This window comes from Gadus morhua, chromosome 22 (genome assembly GCF_902167405.1).
Source record: "Gadus morhua chromosome 22, gadMor3.0, whole genome shotgun sequence".
Classification (NCBI taxonomy): Eukaryota; Metazoa; Chordata; class Actinopteri; order Gadiformes; family Gadidae; genus Gadus; species Gadus morhua.
In genome coordinates, this window is record NC_044069.1 from 14,396,182 (window position 1) to 14,413,681 (window position 17,500).

General features: G+C 44.7%; 2 protein-coding genes across 2 annotated transcripts in view; one reads left to right on the forward strand and one right to left on the reverse strand.

The window, feature by feature from the left end:
* Positions 1-5,952, forward strand: part of col9a2 (procollagen, type IX, alpha 2) — a 21,656-nt gene extending 15,704 nt beyond the window's left edge. Inside the window, exons 23-32 of the mRNA XM_030347886.1 lie at positions 32-85; positions 220-291; positions 745-780; positions 922-966; positions 1,447-1,479; positions 2,102-2,248; positions 2,697-2,751; positions 2,919-3,107; positions 3,524-3,601; positions 4,491-5,952. Coding sequence (XP_030203746.1) covers positions 32-85; positions 220-291; positions 745-780; positions 922-966; positions 1,447-1,479; positions 2,102-2,248; positions 2,697-2,751; positions 2,919-3,107; positions 3,524-3,601; positions 4,491-4,696 — 915 coding nt within the window. The 3' untranslated portion in view covers positions 4,697-5,952. The remainder of the gene's footprint in view (positions 1-31; positions 86-219; positions 292-744; positions 781-921; positions 967-1,446; positions 1,480-2,101; positions 2,249-2,696; positions 2,752-2,918; positions 3,108-3,523; positions 3,602-4,490) is intronic.
* A 5,399-nt stretch (positions 5,953-11,351) lies between these two features.
* col16a1 (collagen, type XVI, alpha 1) overlaps positions 11,352-17,500 on the reverse strand; it is a 70,435-nt gene continuing 64,286 nt past the window's right edge. The window contains 5 exon segments of the mRNA XM_030347512.1: positions 11,352-14,378; positions 14,876-14,953; positions 15,324-15,497; positions 15,890-15,953; positions 16,178-16,372. Coding sequence (XP_030203372.1) covers positions 14,185-14,378; positions 14,876-14,953; positions 15,324-15,497; positions 15,890-15,953; positions 16,178-16,372 — 705 coding nt within the window. The 3' untranslated portion in view covers positions 11,352-14,184.

Here is a 17,500-nt window from a genome sequence, read left to right on the forward strand (position 1 = left end):
GCACCTCCTGAGCCTTCTTCCTCTCCTGCAGGGAGACAGAGGAGAGCGGGGACCGGTAGGCGCGCAGGGAATCGTCGGCAAGGCAGTGAGTAAACAACACAAAAACAACACGACGCACACACACATCATCTCCTCTGTAGCTTCTATACCCTCCACTATCTCCAGCGTTACGCTGTCCGTATAGCTCACCGTGTTGCTCTGGACCATTCTTCTCCACAGGGAAACAAGGGAGAGAGGGGGCCCATCGGAGTCCCCGGGGCCCAAGGCCTCTCCGGGACCAAAGGAGACAAGGTGTGTGACTGTGCGGTTGTGTGTGATTATGCGGTTGTGTGTGTGTGTGTGATGCTGTCTCCGAGATCACACTCGTAAACACATACACGCATCTTCCTAGGTCTGTGGCTGTCTGCGGTCCCGACTCTTGTGTTGTGATCAAAGCGTACGGATACTGCCGTATAAATGTGCCCTTTAGAGGGCAGTGTTTACCCGTGAAAGGGTGGCCCACAGAGCCTCCACAGTAAATCAAAGAATGTGCAAGGGCTCAGGCAATATAAATGATAATCTCGCAGTCATCATCTCCCTAGTTTTAGAGATGAAACTACATCCTTCTTACTTTGAGATATCTGGCGTATCCAGCTTGAATCAGTAGCCCCTTTTTTCTTGTTTTTCTTCCCGCTTTTTCCCTCTCAGGACTCGGTATCCCAGATTTCAGCATATTTATGACTAACGCCATGTCTCTCTTTTCAGGGTTTCCAAGGGAAAGTTGGAGCAAAGGGGGACTTTGTGAGTATAAAGGGCAGCATTTTAAAAAGAGGATCTATCTGCAGTGCCCACGTCGCTTTAAAGCACAGCCATCTTTTGTCGTAAACACACACACGCACACACACAGACATCCCCTCAATCTCACTCTGCTTGTCTCCAAAGGGTGACCCCGGTGTGGAGGGCCTCGCCGGGGAGAAAGGAGAAAAGGTAAATAACATCACCTTGTCGTGGGGATGACAATATACAGAGAAGGAGATTAGGATAATCTGTCACCAGCAGCCACAACACTCTTCAGTCAACCCTACAGTCCCCTAAAAATGCAAGGAGCTTGTTTGAATCATGGTACTGTCAGAAGCGAGCAGAAAGACGCTATCATCTCGCTGGCAAATGTACGATTTAAAAACAAAACAACCACAACAACAGGGGCTGTGAATATGCATTTGGGATGGGGGGGGGGGGGGTGAGAGAAAAAAGAAATGACGGTATCAAATGAGGCAGGGGCTTGACAGCGAGTTAATGAGCCGAGCCAAGATGGTTGATGTGGCGTGCTTAAGACGTTCTTCCTTGGATGCACGAGCTGGGTCTTTGGTATGATCCACTCCGCTCTCGTTCCCTCTCTGAGGTAAGAGACCAGGTAAACAGGACAAATGATGATTGATCTTGATTTTATTTTATTTTTTCGCACAGGGTTTGTCTGGGGAACCCGGACCTAAAGGCCAGGTGAGTTTTTTCGGGATGTCGGATGTTTAGTGGACATGTGTTCAGACCCCACCCTTCCCTTCCATGGTCCTCTCCTCCTACTTCTAATGCCACTCTCCAGCATTTTCATTTGTTGACCTTTTACGTTGCTTCATGATATTGAATATTACTCCCTGCATTGATAGAGTAACTGCAGTTGTATTTTTAGCTCAAAATGATATGACTGTAATTCGAGCTCTGGTTTGAACGGAAGTTGACAAAGACAAACTCTGTTGATTATCCAAGCTTCACACCTACTAAAACGGAACTCATCGTTTTATACGTTTGTTTGGATCAGTACAGTTTTATCTCTACAAGTATAATATCCTCATTTTAATCAGATCAGGCATTGAAAATGTAACCAACAGTCGCGAAATGAGTTGTTATTGTTTAGTTGTCATTGTTGAGTTATGAGTTGTCATGTTGCATAGACTTGAAATAGTTGTCAAGTGTTGTCAACTTGTCATGAAACAATGACACATGTTCTTCAATACAGCTGAAGAAGGAAGCCTAGTTTCTACATTTTAGTGACCCATTTGGCCTATTGGCTCAAACGTTCAGTTCAACATCTCTTTTTTCTCCCCCCATTTCCTTCCTTCATCAGCAAGGAGTGAGGGGTGAGATGGGTTTCAACGGACCCACAGGGGACTCCGGTAAGCCAGGGGACCAGGGGCCACTCGGCCTCCCCGGCCCCAGGGGACTGGGTGGCGAGAGAGGAGTGCCAGGCATGCCCGGCATTGTGGGAGCCAGCGTGAGTTCAGAGGACATGCTACGCCTGATGTTGCTAGACTATACTGATGTTACCAGGCCATGCTAATAGTTTGCTTTGCTAATGACACTATGCTATGCTAAAGATATGTAGCATACCTCCTTATGCCAGTATGCTAACAAGAATGCTATGCTAATGACACTACGCTGTGCTAAAGATATGTAGCATAGCTCGTTATGCTAGCTACTCCTTCCTATCCTCTTTTAAATGATTTGTTAACTCAAGCTGCACATAGAATGAGTAAACAAATCAAGTGGCTTGATAACTCTGTTTGTTAACCTTTTTTAACGGGAGACATTTCTGTTACTTCTTGCGCTCAGCCGACACTTCAGTCCACAGCCGAGTCTATTTGAGATGCTCAACCTGTGCTCTCCCCCCTCCACCCCCTCGCTCTCTCTCTCTCTCTCTCTCTCTCTCTCTGTCTCTCCAGGGACGGGATGCGTCTGACCAGCACATCATCGAAGTGGTGCTGAAGATGTTGCAGGGTGAGCTCGCTGATGCACTCGCCTCTGGTGTCCATCGGAGAAATTAAATGAGCTCATTCCAACAAAACCTTTCATCTCCCCGGCGCAATCAAGTCGGCCCCGCCAACACATTTAATCAAAATGGTTTCTCGGAGCAATAATGACATCTCCCCATCCTCACCCCGCAGAGAGGCTGGCTGCCGTGGCGGTGAGCGCCAAGAGGGCCGTGCTCGGTGGAGCGGGTGTGATGGGACCCCCCGGCCCGCCCGGACCCCCGGGGCCGACCGGCTCTCAGGGGCCCCACGGCCACACAGGGGCCCGAGGCATCCCCGGCATCATCGGCGGCCCGGGACAGATCGGCAACACAGGACTCAAAGGTAAGCTAGGTAGTGGCGTCGCCTCGGAAACGAAATGCCACCCAGAGTTGAGTTTGTTACTTCTGTAAATGTGATGTGTTTGGAAGCAACAAACTAAAGGTAAAGCGTATTTAGAACCTTGGATATGATTTGTTCACACTATTGTCTAAAAAGAGGCTAGCAGGCTGTGTGTTAGCCTATTGTTGCGAAGGAAGCAGTGACACAAACCTACCTACAGGTTTTTGTTGGTTCTCAATTGGGTGTATAACACTATTCTTCAAATGACCTAACCAACAGCAAAACAAAACCAACCACTGGGACCACCCTATAATCTATACCACTATTTGCATCACTTGATCAACCAACAACCCAACACCATTCAGCAGTGTTAGTTTAAATTTTAATGCAAATGCGCCATCTCCCCTTGCCTCCCCCAGGAAAGAGAGGAGCGAAGGGAGAGAGAGGAGACCCAGGCAGACCTCACCCTGGTGCGCCAGGACCTCCAGGAATACCCGGTAACACACACACACACACACACACACACACACACACACACACACACACACACACACACACACACACACACACACACACACACACACACACACACACACACACTTTTACCCTTCTGTCACATAATAGTGTGAAGGGGATGCCACATGATGCATCAAATGGTCCATAAAGGGGGCAAAATAAAAGGCGTTGGGCATTGTGAACCCAACCGCGGGCTGCGTTTGGAGGGAGGCAGAGCATGTGCAGGGTTTCGCTGAATCCACCACAGCCCTGCCCCCAGGAGACGCCGCTCAGAGGAGTTTGAAAAGCTTCATTAACTTTAGTCATTTAACAGATGCTGTCGGTGAATCAAAGAGGGCCGCAACAGCACAGATATAAAATCAAACAGCGGTTAACACACATTTGCATAACTATGCCTGTGTGCACACGCGCACACACACACATGCGCACAAAACACAAACACACACACACACACACATTCATACACACACATACACACACAGACACACACAGTACGTTTTGTAACTGTAGTTTTATGAAGAGGTAAGAGATCCACTATATAATCAGAACTGTGTCAGGCCGTTTTCAGCCCATTTTATTTGCCATTTGCGTTTTAGGTCGCCGTTTGAATATTATTATAATTAACAACCTACACTTACTGAATTTACAATACAGGAATAATGATGGATTTCATCCAAAAACGCCTGAGAGGTGCTCAGTGACCGACACACACACACACACACACACACACACACACACACACACACACACACACACACACACACACACACACACACACACACACACACACACACACACACACACACACACACAGGTACGTACCCCTCGGTCCCTCTGGGTCCTAACGCGCGGACCCTTCCTCCTCCACAGGAGCGGCCGGCATCGACGGCGTGGCCCGGGATGGCAGGCCGGGCGAGAGGGGCCCCCAGGGCGCGGCGGGCGTAGCAGGGCTCCCCGGCAGGGCGGGCCCCACAGGTCTGCTCGGGTACTGCGAGGCCGCCATGTGCCTGGCTGCCTCGGCCTACACCTCCCCCAGACTACAGGACGCCAGCAGGATCAAGGGCCCCGGTAACTAAAACATGAAGAGAAGAAGAAAAAGGAGCGCTCAGCAGATTCCTTTTTTTAAATACCTTGGAGAACGAGGCAAGATGTGGGCGACGGAGAGAGAGGGAAGATTAAGAGGCGGACGACTCCACTCCAGACGAAAAATGCAATACACATAAGGGCTGGTGTGGCTTGGGGGTTTGGGTGGGGATGAGTGTGGTTTTGTGTGTGTGTGTGTGTGTGTGTGGTAGGGGGGGAGGATAGGGGGCGATACTGATGTGAATGACATTGCCCCCCTTGTGGCATCCTAAAAAAGTTGTACTTGTTGGGCGTACTCCAATCTGAAATGAACCCCAGCTTTTCCCTATGGCTTGACAGCCGATCATTGATGATGATCCTCCCCCTGGATTGGACGATGCCAGCGTCAATCACTTCCCAAATGTCCTGTCCCCAAGCTCCACAGATGTAACACGTTAGTCACCCAACACGACCATGGTATATCCAGGCCGAGATCCAACCTCAACTCTTGCCCTTTCCTATATACTTTGATCACGTCACAATGATGTTGTTTTTGTTTATATAAATGCAATTGTATATTTTCATTCCATTTTTGACACCAGAATTGTGACATTGACCCCTGCTGCCTGATAAAGTGTGCAAAACAAGGACAAATAAATGATTGCAATCTGAACTATCAGACCTGAACGATGTAATTTCTAAAAATGAATGGATCAAACACACAATTCGTCTGTAGGCTTCAGCGAAATCGGTTTTATTTTTTACCTCATGTGTACTCCCCCTCTCCCCTCCTTCCTTTTTTCCATCTAAGTCTCATTTTAGAAACTACATGCTTCATCTCTTCTTCCTGTTGCCTGGCAACAGCATATCCCGACGGGTGCTCCCCTCTCCCACAATGCAGTGCTGTAAATCTTTGTAAATGTGTGTTGATTATTATGTAGAGGAAGAAGAATGGGTTATGATATGCACCGGCAGAAATCCTGTGTTAATGAATTCTGTGTCTAACATTTTCCTCAGCCATAGCTGCCAAAATAATAATAAATACAAAAATAATCAGCTCATCGGTAAGATTGTGCCGACTTTACCACTGTCGACGTTCTACAAGGTGTCAACGTGGTTCTTTGTTTCTTCAATGACTTATTTTCATTTACAAAAAGCTATTTATTGTTCATAATATTAAATCGTCTGTAAAGTATATTTCTTTTTTTCCTCCCTTGTCCTGGATGTTGAGGCCAAACCGTCAATAAAGAGGAAGCCTTTTGTAAAAAGACAATGTTCTGCTCCATTATATGTGAAAGAGAGCGAGAGCAATGGCTGAGGCCACAGTAAACCCTTATTGTCTCCATTCTGTCCCACCACTGGATAAAAACAAGCAGAGTCAGTTCCACGCAGTGTGATAAAATATCTAATGGCTCCCGAAGCTATGGCAGTGTTGCGGTCGGGTCACAGTCCGAGTCCTCAGTGCATGAGTCTGAGTCACCCGAACTGAGTCAGAGCAGTCAGTACTGAAATGCTAAGAGACGCCACAAAGCGCTCCCACAATTCTATTAAAGAGGTAGACCAACCAGAACTCTCAATGATGATGACATCACAGTGCTGAATAGCGCAGTTGACAGGCCAGGTGTGTAAGATGAAGATCGAAGACCATGAGCCAGAGCGCGGTAGTTAATGTCCACAGTCTGTCAGAGACGGAGAGGACCTGCATAATGAGGGATATTTGCATAATTAGTTAATGGTGTGGCATTTGGGACACCAAGGACAATGCGAGCGCAAGAAGTGCACGACAGCACTTCTTTTTTGAGGAATTCTATTAGATAGTTTTACGGCTAGGCTGCTTGAGAATCGATGATCCTAAACACAATTATTTACCAACCACAACACTCATGCATATGTTGTAGTGAGGGCATTTCTATATGAATAAAAAATTAAAACAATTAGCTTTCGGGGATTCAGGGTGTGGTTTAAGGGAGTTTAGGTGAGGTTTTGTTTTTGACTGTAGGGGGTTATGACCCAGGGTCATAATTACACCCAACCTTCTCGACCCTCACCAGTCCGGGTTCATGGCAGGCCGCTCAACCGTGACTTTGCCGTCACAGAGAACCTTCACACTGCTAGAACAGCCTACCTCTCCTCCCTCGTCATTCTGCAGTATCTTATAGCAGCCTGGGACACAGCAAACCTCCAGATCCTCCTCTCCACCCATTAAGAACTGGAAGTCTCAGAAAAACACACTCTCCCTGTTCACATCCTACCTCAACGATCACATTTACAGGGTAACCAGGAGATAATCTGTGTCCGAATCATGCTGTCTCCCTACTTGGGTCCCATCCTCTACTCTCTGTTCACCCTGTCACTGGGTTCTGTCATTCACTCGCATTCATTTGTCTATCACTGCTTCTTTCAGTTTTTTCGCCTCAATTTACCCCAATAGAATAAAATTAAATAGTTGCCAGTCAACATGCAGTTAATTTGCAGATCTACATTGTTGGGTGGAAACCTTGGATTTCCAAAACCATTAATATTTATGAAACAAAAAAAGTTTTAAGATAATTGAACACTGCGTTGTCAAAGTTGATATTGTGTCTTCATACAACTTAAGGGCAGAGACATGCATTTTAAATTATATTATCTATATTTGAGCAAAATCTATCTTAAATGGCGTAGTGAATGTCGAGATACGCGTTTTGTCTGTCGTCTATTTGAAAGGCTTAAAGGAGACATATTATGGGGTTTACACAACAATTAAACATAGAATTTGAGTTCCAGAAAACATGTTTTTGAAGCTGTTTGCTGGAAATAGCTTGTAGGAAAAAAAATCTCACCTACCGCTATTCCCCTCTGTTTCAGTCCCTTCAGAATGCGCTGTTTCTGGTGCTTCAGATACAGCGCATTCAGTCCCTTCAGAATGCGCTGTTTCTGGTGTCTGTAGCTTTAATGCAAATGAGCTGCTGCCCATTGACCAATGAGCTGTCAGACTGAACCACAGCATGGAGGAGAAGGGATTCTTGCAGTTTGCGGACTCCTGCGGCTCTTTATCTGATATAATATAATATAATATAATATAATATAATATAATATAAAATAATATAATATAATATAATATAATATAATGTAATATAATATAATACAATATAATATATTATATATGGGTATGTATATAATATTATATCCAATAACATGGCCAAAAGCTATGTGCGCCTCGGATGATATAATGAATCATAAAGACTGCGTCTAACGTCTCTGGCACTTTCACAACAAGTAAAGACTCGTAGTGGGGGATATCTCGGCCATGGTTGAGAAGAATTGGGGGAAAGGAACTTTTGCCTTGACTCTCTGAAGTCCATGAACCGCGACATGGAGGAGAAAGGGATTGTACTCCGGGAGCTGAGATGCCGAACTGCCGCCGAGCTCCCCACGCCGGAGCTGCCGGACTGCCCGCCGTCGAAGCTGTCCGGCCACCGCTGAAGCTTCGGCGGGAGTCCGGCAGCTCCGGCGGTGAACTCCGGGAGCTGAACTGGGGGTCGGCTTAACTCAGGAGGTAGAGCAGTTGTCTTGTAAAAGGTTGCTAGTTCAATCCCCAGCTCCTCCTAGCTGAGTGTTGATGTGTCCCTGAGCAAGACAGATGTCAGGAGCATGGTTGACTCTGCTGTCGGTGTGTCAATGTGTGTATGAACCGATGCAAGTCGCTTTGGATAAAAGCGTCTGCTAAATGCCCTAATTGTATTTGTAATTGTAACTGCCGCTGAAGCTTTCCGGCTGCTCCGGCGGTTGTCCTCCGGGAGCGGAAAAGTCTGGCAGGGGTAGCTCGGCGGCAGTCCGACAGCTCCGGCGGGGCCCTCGGCAGAGAAAGGGATTGTACTCCCGGAGCTGAGCTGCCGCCGAGTACCCCCCCCGTCGGAGCTGCTCGTCCGCTGGTCCACCCAATCTTAGCTATGCTCTGATTGGAGGGGAGTGGGGAAGTGGGAGGTAATATTCAACTGTGCCCCCTTCCTACATAGGAGGGGGCGCCGAAACTCGCTCGTTTCGGCGGGGTTCAAAGTTTGTATACGTGTGGGAGCACCAGGGACCCAAAACATCACCCCAAATCCCAGGAAAAGTGTTGTTTTCATAATATGTCTCCTTTAAATTGAGGCATTTAGAGCATAGCATTATGTCATGCACTTAGAGGTTAGGCCTGCACGGTTCATTTGAAGACAATATTGGCTATGACTAGACAGAAAATGTGAGGTTAAACTGCACTCTAACCTACCATGGATTGCCTGCACTCTTTTACCGCTCCATCTTCTCAAATAAATAAAGAAAACTTTAGCCTTCATAGAAAATTCTCTTCAAAATGAATGAATAATAATAACAAACTTGAGTTTCCTGCATTGGATGAGACTCATCATGAGAAGTTGCAGGGAGTGTACTGCTCAAGCACTACACACTGAATCATAGGCATTACGGAGAGGGCCATTTACATCCATGCACTTATTAAACTTGCAATAGATGCAATAGATGCAATACTTAGAATGCTTAGAATGAGCCATTTTCAATTAATAAACCTGGCCAGCGTCAATAAAGCAGTCAAACAGTCAAGGATTTTTTGTGGTCAATAATTTAAACAAACTTTCAGCATCTTAAACCAAAGCGTACCAAATCTGAAAACAAGCTTTGGCGCACACACAGCTAAGACAGGGTGGAAGTTTGCAGACGATTTTTTTTTTTTTTTTTTTATTTGGGCAAACATAAATAAATGTAAGAATTTCTGTCATGTTTCCTATAACTCCTGTCAGGTTTATACAATGTATTCCATGCTTGCAACCCAGCTTTGGCACACAAGTGCTGAGATAGTTTGGAGGCCAAATATTTAGGGGCCAAAATCATGAAAGAATTATTCATTTATTTTTAAATAATTTATATCGCGTTCCTCCCATATATCCTGCATGCCAGGTTCATCTGATATCTTCCAAACTTGAAAACTTGCATTGGCACACATGAAAGATAAAGGGTGGAAGTTTGGAGAATATTTCTGAGACAAGTTGGTCAAAAATGGAATTGAAGGGTCCCTTGAAATAAGTGGTAAAACACTAACTCCAAGCATTGCAAAAAGACGATGACCCCCTGTTGATTCTCTATTTTCTTTACCTTTTTTAAATAATTTCTCATTTCTTTTATGTTTTGTCTATTTTCGATGACATATTCCTGATTTGCTCTTTACCTCAATCTTTTTCTCCCCCTGTATTTTCATAATTCTTCGTTATTTTATTGCAACAAGCCAGCGTGGACCAAAAATATAGGTGCTTTCCGTTAATGCTTTTTGCCTTTTTCAATTGCAATGTGAAAAATGTCTCTTATTCACAAAGAGAAACATCTTTTCTGTGTTTTCTACACTGCGGTCGATCGTCAAGTTTGTTTCTTCGTTTCTGATGAACTTTTAAATACCAAATTATTCACCTGTCTGGATAAGTCAAACAAGCTTTTTACTTTATTAGAAAATACATATAGAAGATAGTCAAAGCTAAGAAAACTAGGCTATATTTAAGATATATAGAGAACATCCTTATCGTTTGAACAGAAAAAAAATTTTAGGCAAATTATTTTTCAAATGGAATACCCCACGGCTGGACTTAAAATTTAAATGGAATTGTTGGGTTTCATATAAGGTTTCCCTGGAGAGAGGCCTCGGCCAGACAGCCGAAACAAAAGAACATCTTCACACCCAAATATAATAAACGGTTATAAAGCTACAACTTTGCAACTAATTATGCATCAAGACTAATTATGCAAATATCAAAATTAGGCTAAATGAACACCTCAAATAATAATTATTCCTTAATTTAACCGATCATCCTGGAGAATCATGATTATACTTGAGATACTTCATTAAAGCTATGGGCAGGCAATTTGGAGACAAAACAGCAAGATAGCTCGATTTTAAAGCATCCCAACTGAAAAAATACCAGTCCTCCATTCTTGCCTGCCTCCAAAGCCAAGGAAGAATCTGTGATATCAGTCCACGGTCAGTCTCTGCGCAGGTAGCCCGGTAAGTGGACAGGCAGACAGACAGGCCGTCCAATCATTTAATTTGAGCAGAATGCAATGATTGGATTTGATCTATTGATTGCTCTTGGGTGATATGTATAATTTAAACGAGCAGAAAATGCTTCGGAGATAAATTGCCTACCTTAATTACGATACGTGTGCAGCAGTTATTTCTCCTGTCCCATCAAGATTTCTCTCCGTCTCTGAGGGACTGTGGACATTCTTGCAGCTCTCCGGCTTTCGGGCCTCAATCTTCATCCTACACACACCTCTTTTCATCACAGATGCTAATGACAAGACAATCACAGCCCGTTTGGACCACTCACCACATAGAGGGCCAGAATATTAATATTATAATTTCAGAGTACAGAATATGTTTTTTTGGGGATGTGGAATTGTATTCCATAAAGGCGAGGAGTGATGATTTTTAGCACATAGGGGCAATGAGAACTAGGGCACAGAGGAGAGGGGAGGAAAGGGATTCTGTTTGATGACAACCAGCTTCTTGTGCTGGTGAGATGTAACTTTAATAGGACCCTGGGAGAGAGACCTTGGCAGAGGGTGAATAACAACAAAGGGATATATACATATATATATATGGTTAAGATACAATGAGTGATATGTAAAGAAGCAGAACCAGCACACTTTTGCATTTCAATAATTGCTTCTTTTTTTCCTGAAATGTTTAATCCAAATATAACAAAGAAAGTATATTCAGGCGCTAGATGGGTTTGGGAGTAACAAAAAGAAAACATATTTAGTTGTAAGCACAGGTTAATGCAGGTTGACAAAAGGCATTTTTGCCAGTTTTCTGTTCTGCTACAGGGGCGTAAATTAAGAGAACAACCACAGAGTAAATAGCCAGGATGTCCAACTGGTAGCTTTGAGTGATTCAACAAGTAGTTTACATAAAAACATTTTCCAGCAGGTTGAACATTGCAGCAGAACTCCTAGTGTTTTGTTTAATCTCTACAGAGCAAGCAACAAAATGTTGTTTTGTATATAAAGAAAAAAAAACTGCATACCTCCAGACCAAATGGACCAATGATTAATCATGTGTAAACGTGAGGGCTTGAAGAAGAACACATTCATCCTGTGTCAACATGCATTCCGAATCACATTATGACTATGATTAATTATGTATAAATGTGATGAGAGAGAGGGGCATACAGAGTGTTGCGTGAAGTGGGTTAACAGCATTGAATAAGCACAGAGGATGAGCGCAATATTTAGCTGAACCAGAGCCTGACAGAAAAGACAGATGCTACGGACGAGGTCATTGGACTACACAATGGAATGGGTTATTAAAATGGCAGCATTTACCGAGAAAATTGAACAGAAAGGACACTGAGCGACATAATTGAAGAATTGATGAAAAAAACAATTTGCTTTCGTGCACATAGGCAATTTTCTCTCATAAATAATTTGTTTTATCACTAAAAACACATTATTGTATTTGAGTAAGCTACAAACCTTTTAAAGAAATCCCTTTCACGTTCAATTGCATTTTAACCATGGGGTATAACACATTGAAAACTTGGCCATTATTTTCTATTCCTAACAATGTTTTAGGAAGTATAAAAAACATTATATATATATATAAATATGTACAAAACAGACCTGTGGAAGAGGAACCAAGTTGTTATCGCGATCTGTTTCCAGAAGAATAAAGAAAGTTAAGGGATTTTTATTTTTGATAAAATCCTGTACTATGTCCTATGACATTAATACAGATGGACAGTTCTACAGTTTAAATGTATGAGCTTGTAGTGGTGTTTTCAAATAGTTTGAGAAAGAACTAAGGCTTGAGTGGTAGAAGCTGAGATGCTGCGATGTGTGTGCATTGTCAATTCCGACTCCCTCTTCTACTGCCTATAGACCTATTCACATTCTATGTCATTGGGGCAACAGAAGTGGCATGCCTCATTCATTCAGACGATTATCAGACACACTACATTGGAATAAAAGTTGACAGCACCAAAATGGTTGTGTCTTTGGTTGTAAGTCTCAATATCCGACCAGCTGACATTTAGTTGTCCAGAATTCCCTCAGGAACTGTTTTAATAGCGACCGGCAGTTTCTAAGGTTTCATGCTTTTAAGACATTCAAATAATACCACAATAGCCTCATAGCCCCTTGTCTAATCACATGAGACGTTAACGTGATACCACAAAAGCCTCTCAGCCTCTCGTATTACAGTTGTCTGTGGCTGGGGAGGATTTGAAGACAGAAAACAGAGTTTACAAGTTGTATTTGATGTTCTGTACGTGAGGAGAGCTGTCCCGTAAACCGAGTGTGTGTACTGTTTTAGCCTTGCCGTCATAGTCGAGTAACAAATCATGGATTTGAAAGCCAGTTGGTGGTGTTGGGGGTTGTCTTCCTTCCTACCAGGGAAAACTAAAATATCATTGCCATTTATGAGTGCTCCCCAAAAAAACTAAAAGTTTGGCGGCTCTTTAATGACGCTGGCTTTGATGAGTCGTAGAGAACAGCTGCTCTCATAAGATCAGACACGTCCTAAGTTCCTTACAACAAATAGTCGTAACATGTTGTTATTATACACTGGTAGGATAGACGACCGCCTGAGGAAAACCATGCTTTCAAAGTCATAATTGTCGCTGGACTCGCCTATGGAATTGAAACTTGACTGTTACGGGGACATTGTTGAGACTTGTATGCTCTTAATGTGCAGTGAACATGCTAGGTCTCTCCAGCAAAATCGTTCCACTGAACAGTGGGCCGGTTTCTCATGTCTTCTACCCTATCACTAACGGCACCCAGATCTGGAAGTTGGTAACTATTATTTTCTGTCAATTTGATTAGGTAGAATTTCTGATCTTTTGAGGGTAATGCCCTTGCACACAATGACAAACCATTGCATTTTGCCACACTTTTGTCACCTCGTTGCACACAAACTGTAAAAGGGTCTATTAGATAAAGCCAGTGACAAGCAAATGGGATCTACCGAGAACAGTGTGTAGAAACGGAGGAATTACGGGTGTTTTATTCCCTTTTTAGTAACTTTTTTAAAATGTAAGAACGTTCGTAAAAAATAAACGCATTCAAAGCAGTGACCAGGGTGAAGCCTTACGAAAAATAATAACAACAAAAGCTTTGCGGTAACCAAAATAAAAAGAATAAACGATCATTTGCAAGAAGAAATAAGTGGATGACATTTACATGCTGGTGATTACGCCATGGCCCCATGTCCCAGGAAGGTACCTCTTTCATATTGATGGGGAGATTAGTTTCAAGTGGTTGAGTCAACCCATCAGCAGCTGGTGGTTGGACTAAGCTGCTGAGACGCGGTCACGGTGCTCCAGCAGAACGTGGTCTGCTGAGGGCTGACTCCACAATGTTCCTTTCCTGGGTTGTGTTCTTTTTCTTTCTTTTTTTCCTGTCTCCATCTTAGTCCCCTTTGATTCTTTTCAATCCCCCCTCCCTCCCGCCCCTCCCTTCCTCCTCTGAACTCTCCGTGTTACCAGGGGCCCTTGACATTGGGGCCCTTGCCGGTGTATTCTACTTCGTGGCTCCTGCAGTCCCCGGGGTTACAGCGGCCGTCGTTGCCCTTGGAGCCGGGGTTCCCAGGAGGTCCAGAGACCCCGGGGACTCCCTGCTGGCCCACGGAGCCTGGGGGCCCCATCTTGCCGTAGCCTGGTTGTCCAGGAACACCTGGAACAGAGAGGGAGATACTTGCAGTGACCTTCATGTGTTCTTTTGTTTCATGTTTCTTTTCATGTTCGGCCTGAGGGTACACAGGCAGACACGTTACATTTACTCTCAACGCTAATCGGTCGTCTGCAGTTCTCAAACATTTACAATTAACACTTCCCTCACACTGTTGAGAATACGATATCAGACGGCAAACGGACGACTCAAATTGCCGTTGGTCTCACATTCGAGACAGCATTTCATGAATCAGGAGATATTTTGTAGACTCATTATGATCAATTCCTTTCACATGAGTCAAGCAGATGATAAACACTTGCAATGCATCCACTACATTTATTTTGGTGTTCTGGTGGACGCATTGGAAATGCGTCATGGAATCAAGCTTCAAATGCTATCAGCTTCGTTGGTCAGCAGAAAAGAGGAGTTTCATTCTATCTATACCAGAGTGTGGAAGCGTATCGGTTGGTTCCTGGGAGAGAAGATGCAGGCGGACTAACCTGGTGCACCGGGAGGTCCTATGTCTCCCATTTCTCCGATACCCTTCTCGCCCTTCTCCCCACTGGGTCCTCGTATGCCTGGAGTACAGAGAGACACATGTTTCACACAATGTCCTCTCATACTGAATGAATGATTGAATGAATTTAAGGAAGGAAATATGTCATTGATTTATGAGAAAAAGGATGGGAATTGCTTGAAAAATCGTATAATAATAAGTTAAACGTCTACCATTGAGTAATTTAGCTGATTAAGCTAGCCCCATTCAAAGCAATAGTGAACCTATGAGTTATAGTGAATGTCATTATGCATCTTAGTCAAGGACTGCAACTAGGCTGAGGATGTTGGGGATCAAACCCAGTACACTGGTTCATATTACTGCGTTTACATGAATACAAGTTTTGGGGTTCAGCTCCTCTTTATGTACTTTGAGATCAACTGATTGCTCACCGGGGGGTCCGTGGGGTCCTGCTCGTCCCTCTCTGCCCATATTCCCGGGCTGGCCGGGATTCCCTGGGTTTCCATGTCTTCCCGGGTTTCCATCCTTACCGGGGGGTCCCGGTCTGCCAGGTGAGGACTGCTCTACTGGCGCTGGCAAGCGGGACATGAAGTAGGCCATCCTCTCTGGAGCGGGAGTGTGAATAGAATTCAAATAATACGTTTATACAGCACATAAGGACTCAGAGGTTTAGGTTCTCTTTCCTGTCCCTCACAATAACAAAGTTGAAATGCAAGTGCATTTCTAGTCTAAAGGAGTCTACACATTCTGTTAAGTAAGGGACATGAGTGGGAGCTCAGATAATGATCTGTCTGTAAAGAATGGTAAAAATATAAGCTACAATGAGTAAATAATTGTGAGTAGCTTGTTGGAAAACCAGCGCCCTTGCATTACATATGTTTGTATATATATAACAGTTGGGCGTAGTCTACAAAAGTGAAACCATGCTCCTTCTCCATTGGTTTTCTGGGGTTCCATTCATTTAAAACCTTCACAGGCCCTCATAGGTCTTTCTCACCATCAAATATTTTAACGACTTGTTGGCGGATGAAGTTCTTGATCTCGTCATAGTTGACCACAGCCTGTGGAAGAAAATAATAAAGAAAAACTTGAAAATCAAAAGTTCAATGAGGACGATTACATTTTTTTAAATTAGCAACTCAAGAAGGTAGCGGAGTAATCACATAAAAACACAAATTATTTCAAATGTTTTGTAACATTATCTTAACTTACAACTCTTCTCAGTAAACACAAAGCAGTGAACCAGGATTCTATTTCATTCCCAAACACCGCCACTGTATCTTACGTCGTTTCCGGGGGTCCCTGGATTCCCTGAGGTGCCAGGGGGTCCTGAAGAGCCCGGGTTGCCCCTCTCGCCTCTGGGCCCCACAGGGCCGAGCATGGGCTGGGCGTCCTTGGAGTGGTATCCCCCACCTCCAGGGAGTCCCGGCCTACCCCTCTCTCCGGGGGTTCCTCGCTGGCCCGCGGCGCCTGCCTCTCCCTGCAGGGGATAATGAAATCTCATCAAAGATTATGACGTACTTTTGACTGGCGCTTCGATTCAAAAAGACGCATAAGGATTTTAGATACATGTCAGGAAGGAGGGGAAACATCTTGCTCAAGGAGCCCTAGATCTAGACTGTTAGACATTGGGGTTGGAACCTTTGAACATTCATACGCCTAGGGATCAAACACCCTTACAACGACTATCCTGCACTGCTTCGTTCGTACACATATAATGTCATCATCAGTGAATATTGAATTAAATTAATATCAAGGAATATTAAATACTATTAACGTTGAAGTTTTCGATATTCAAAGTGAAAGCCGTGCACTTTTATGAATGACTGGGCTCACTCCTTCCCTCTACGCTGTGGCTACATTCTGTCTCTCACACTCACACACACACACACACACGGCAGGCCGCAGGGTAACTCTGGGTATCATTTCCCCCAGCAGCAACAACAGCACAGCAGCTTCCTGTCCCTCTACACATGCACATGGGGGGGAGGGGCGTGAGGGAACATTGATTTATGGCAGCACCAAGCTTCATAATGGACTTCTAATGTTAACCAGTCAAGGCCGAACTCAAAATCCAGACCCTACCCCGCCCTCCGAAAAAAACACACCGAAAGGCAAGCGGAGAGTAGAATAGAACAGAGTGTCTTCCTCCCTCCCCGTCTCGCTCGCCTCTTGTTTTTCCCGCCGCCGTAGCTAAGAGCCCTGACAATGCTGTCGTGTCAGCGTGACGAATAGCCTCATCCAGCATCTCGCCGCTGCCGTTTAATAGCATTATGCCAGAGCCCCGCGGAACAACTCTATCACTGTATCCCAGCCCCACGGCTAGCTAGCTAGCGTGTGGTGTTGTGGCTGCGCTGGCAAGGACAGTGCCAGGGGGCCGGTTAGCTAGCGTTATAGCTAGCAGGCCGGCCCCGCAGTCCAGAGAGATGGAGTGTAACTAAGGTGAGCCGGAGCCTGGGAGAGGGGGCGGGTGAACTGATAACTGTTTTAGGTTGTGGGTCGTGCTGAGCATGCAGATAGATACCACTCAGCACTGCTGCTCTGTGTCAGTGTGTGTGTGTGTGTGTATGTGTGTATGTGTGTGTGTGTGTGTGTGTGTGTGTGTGTG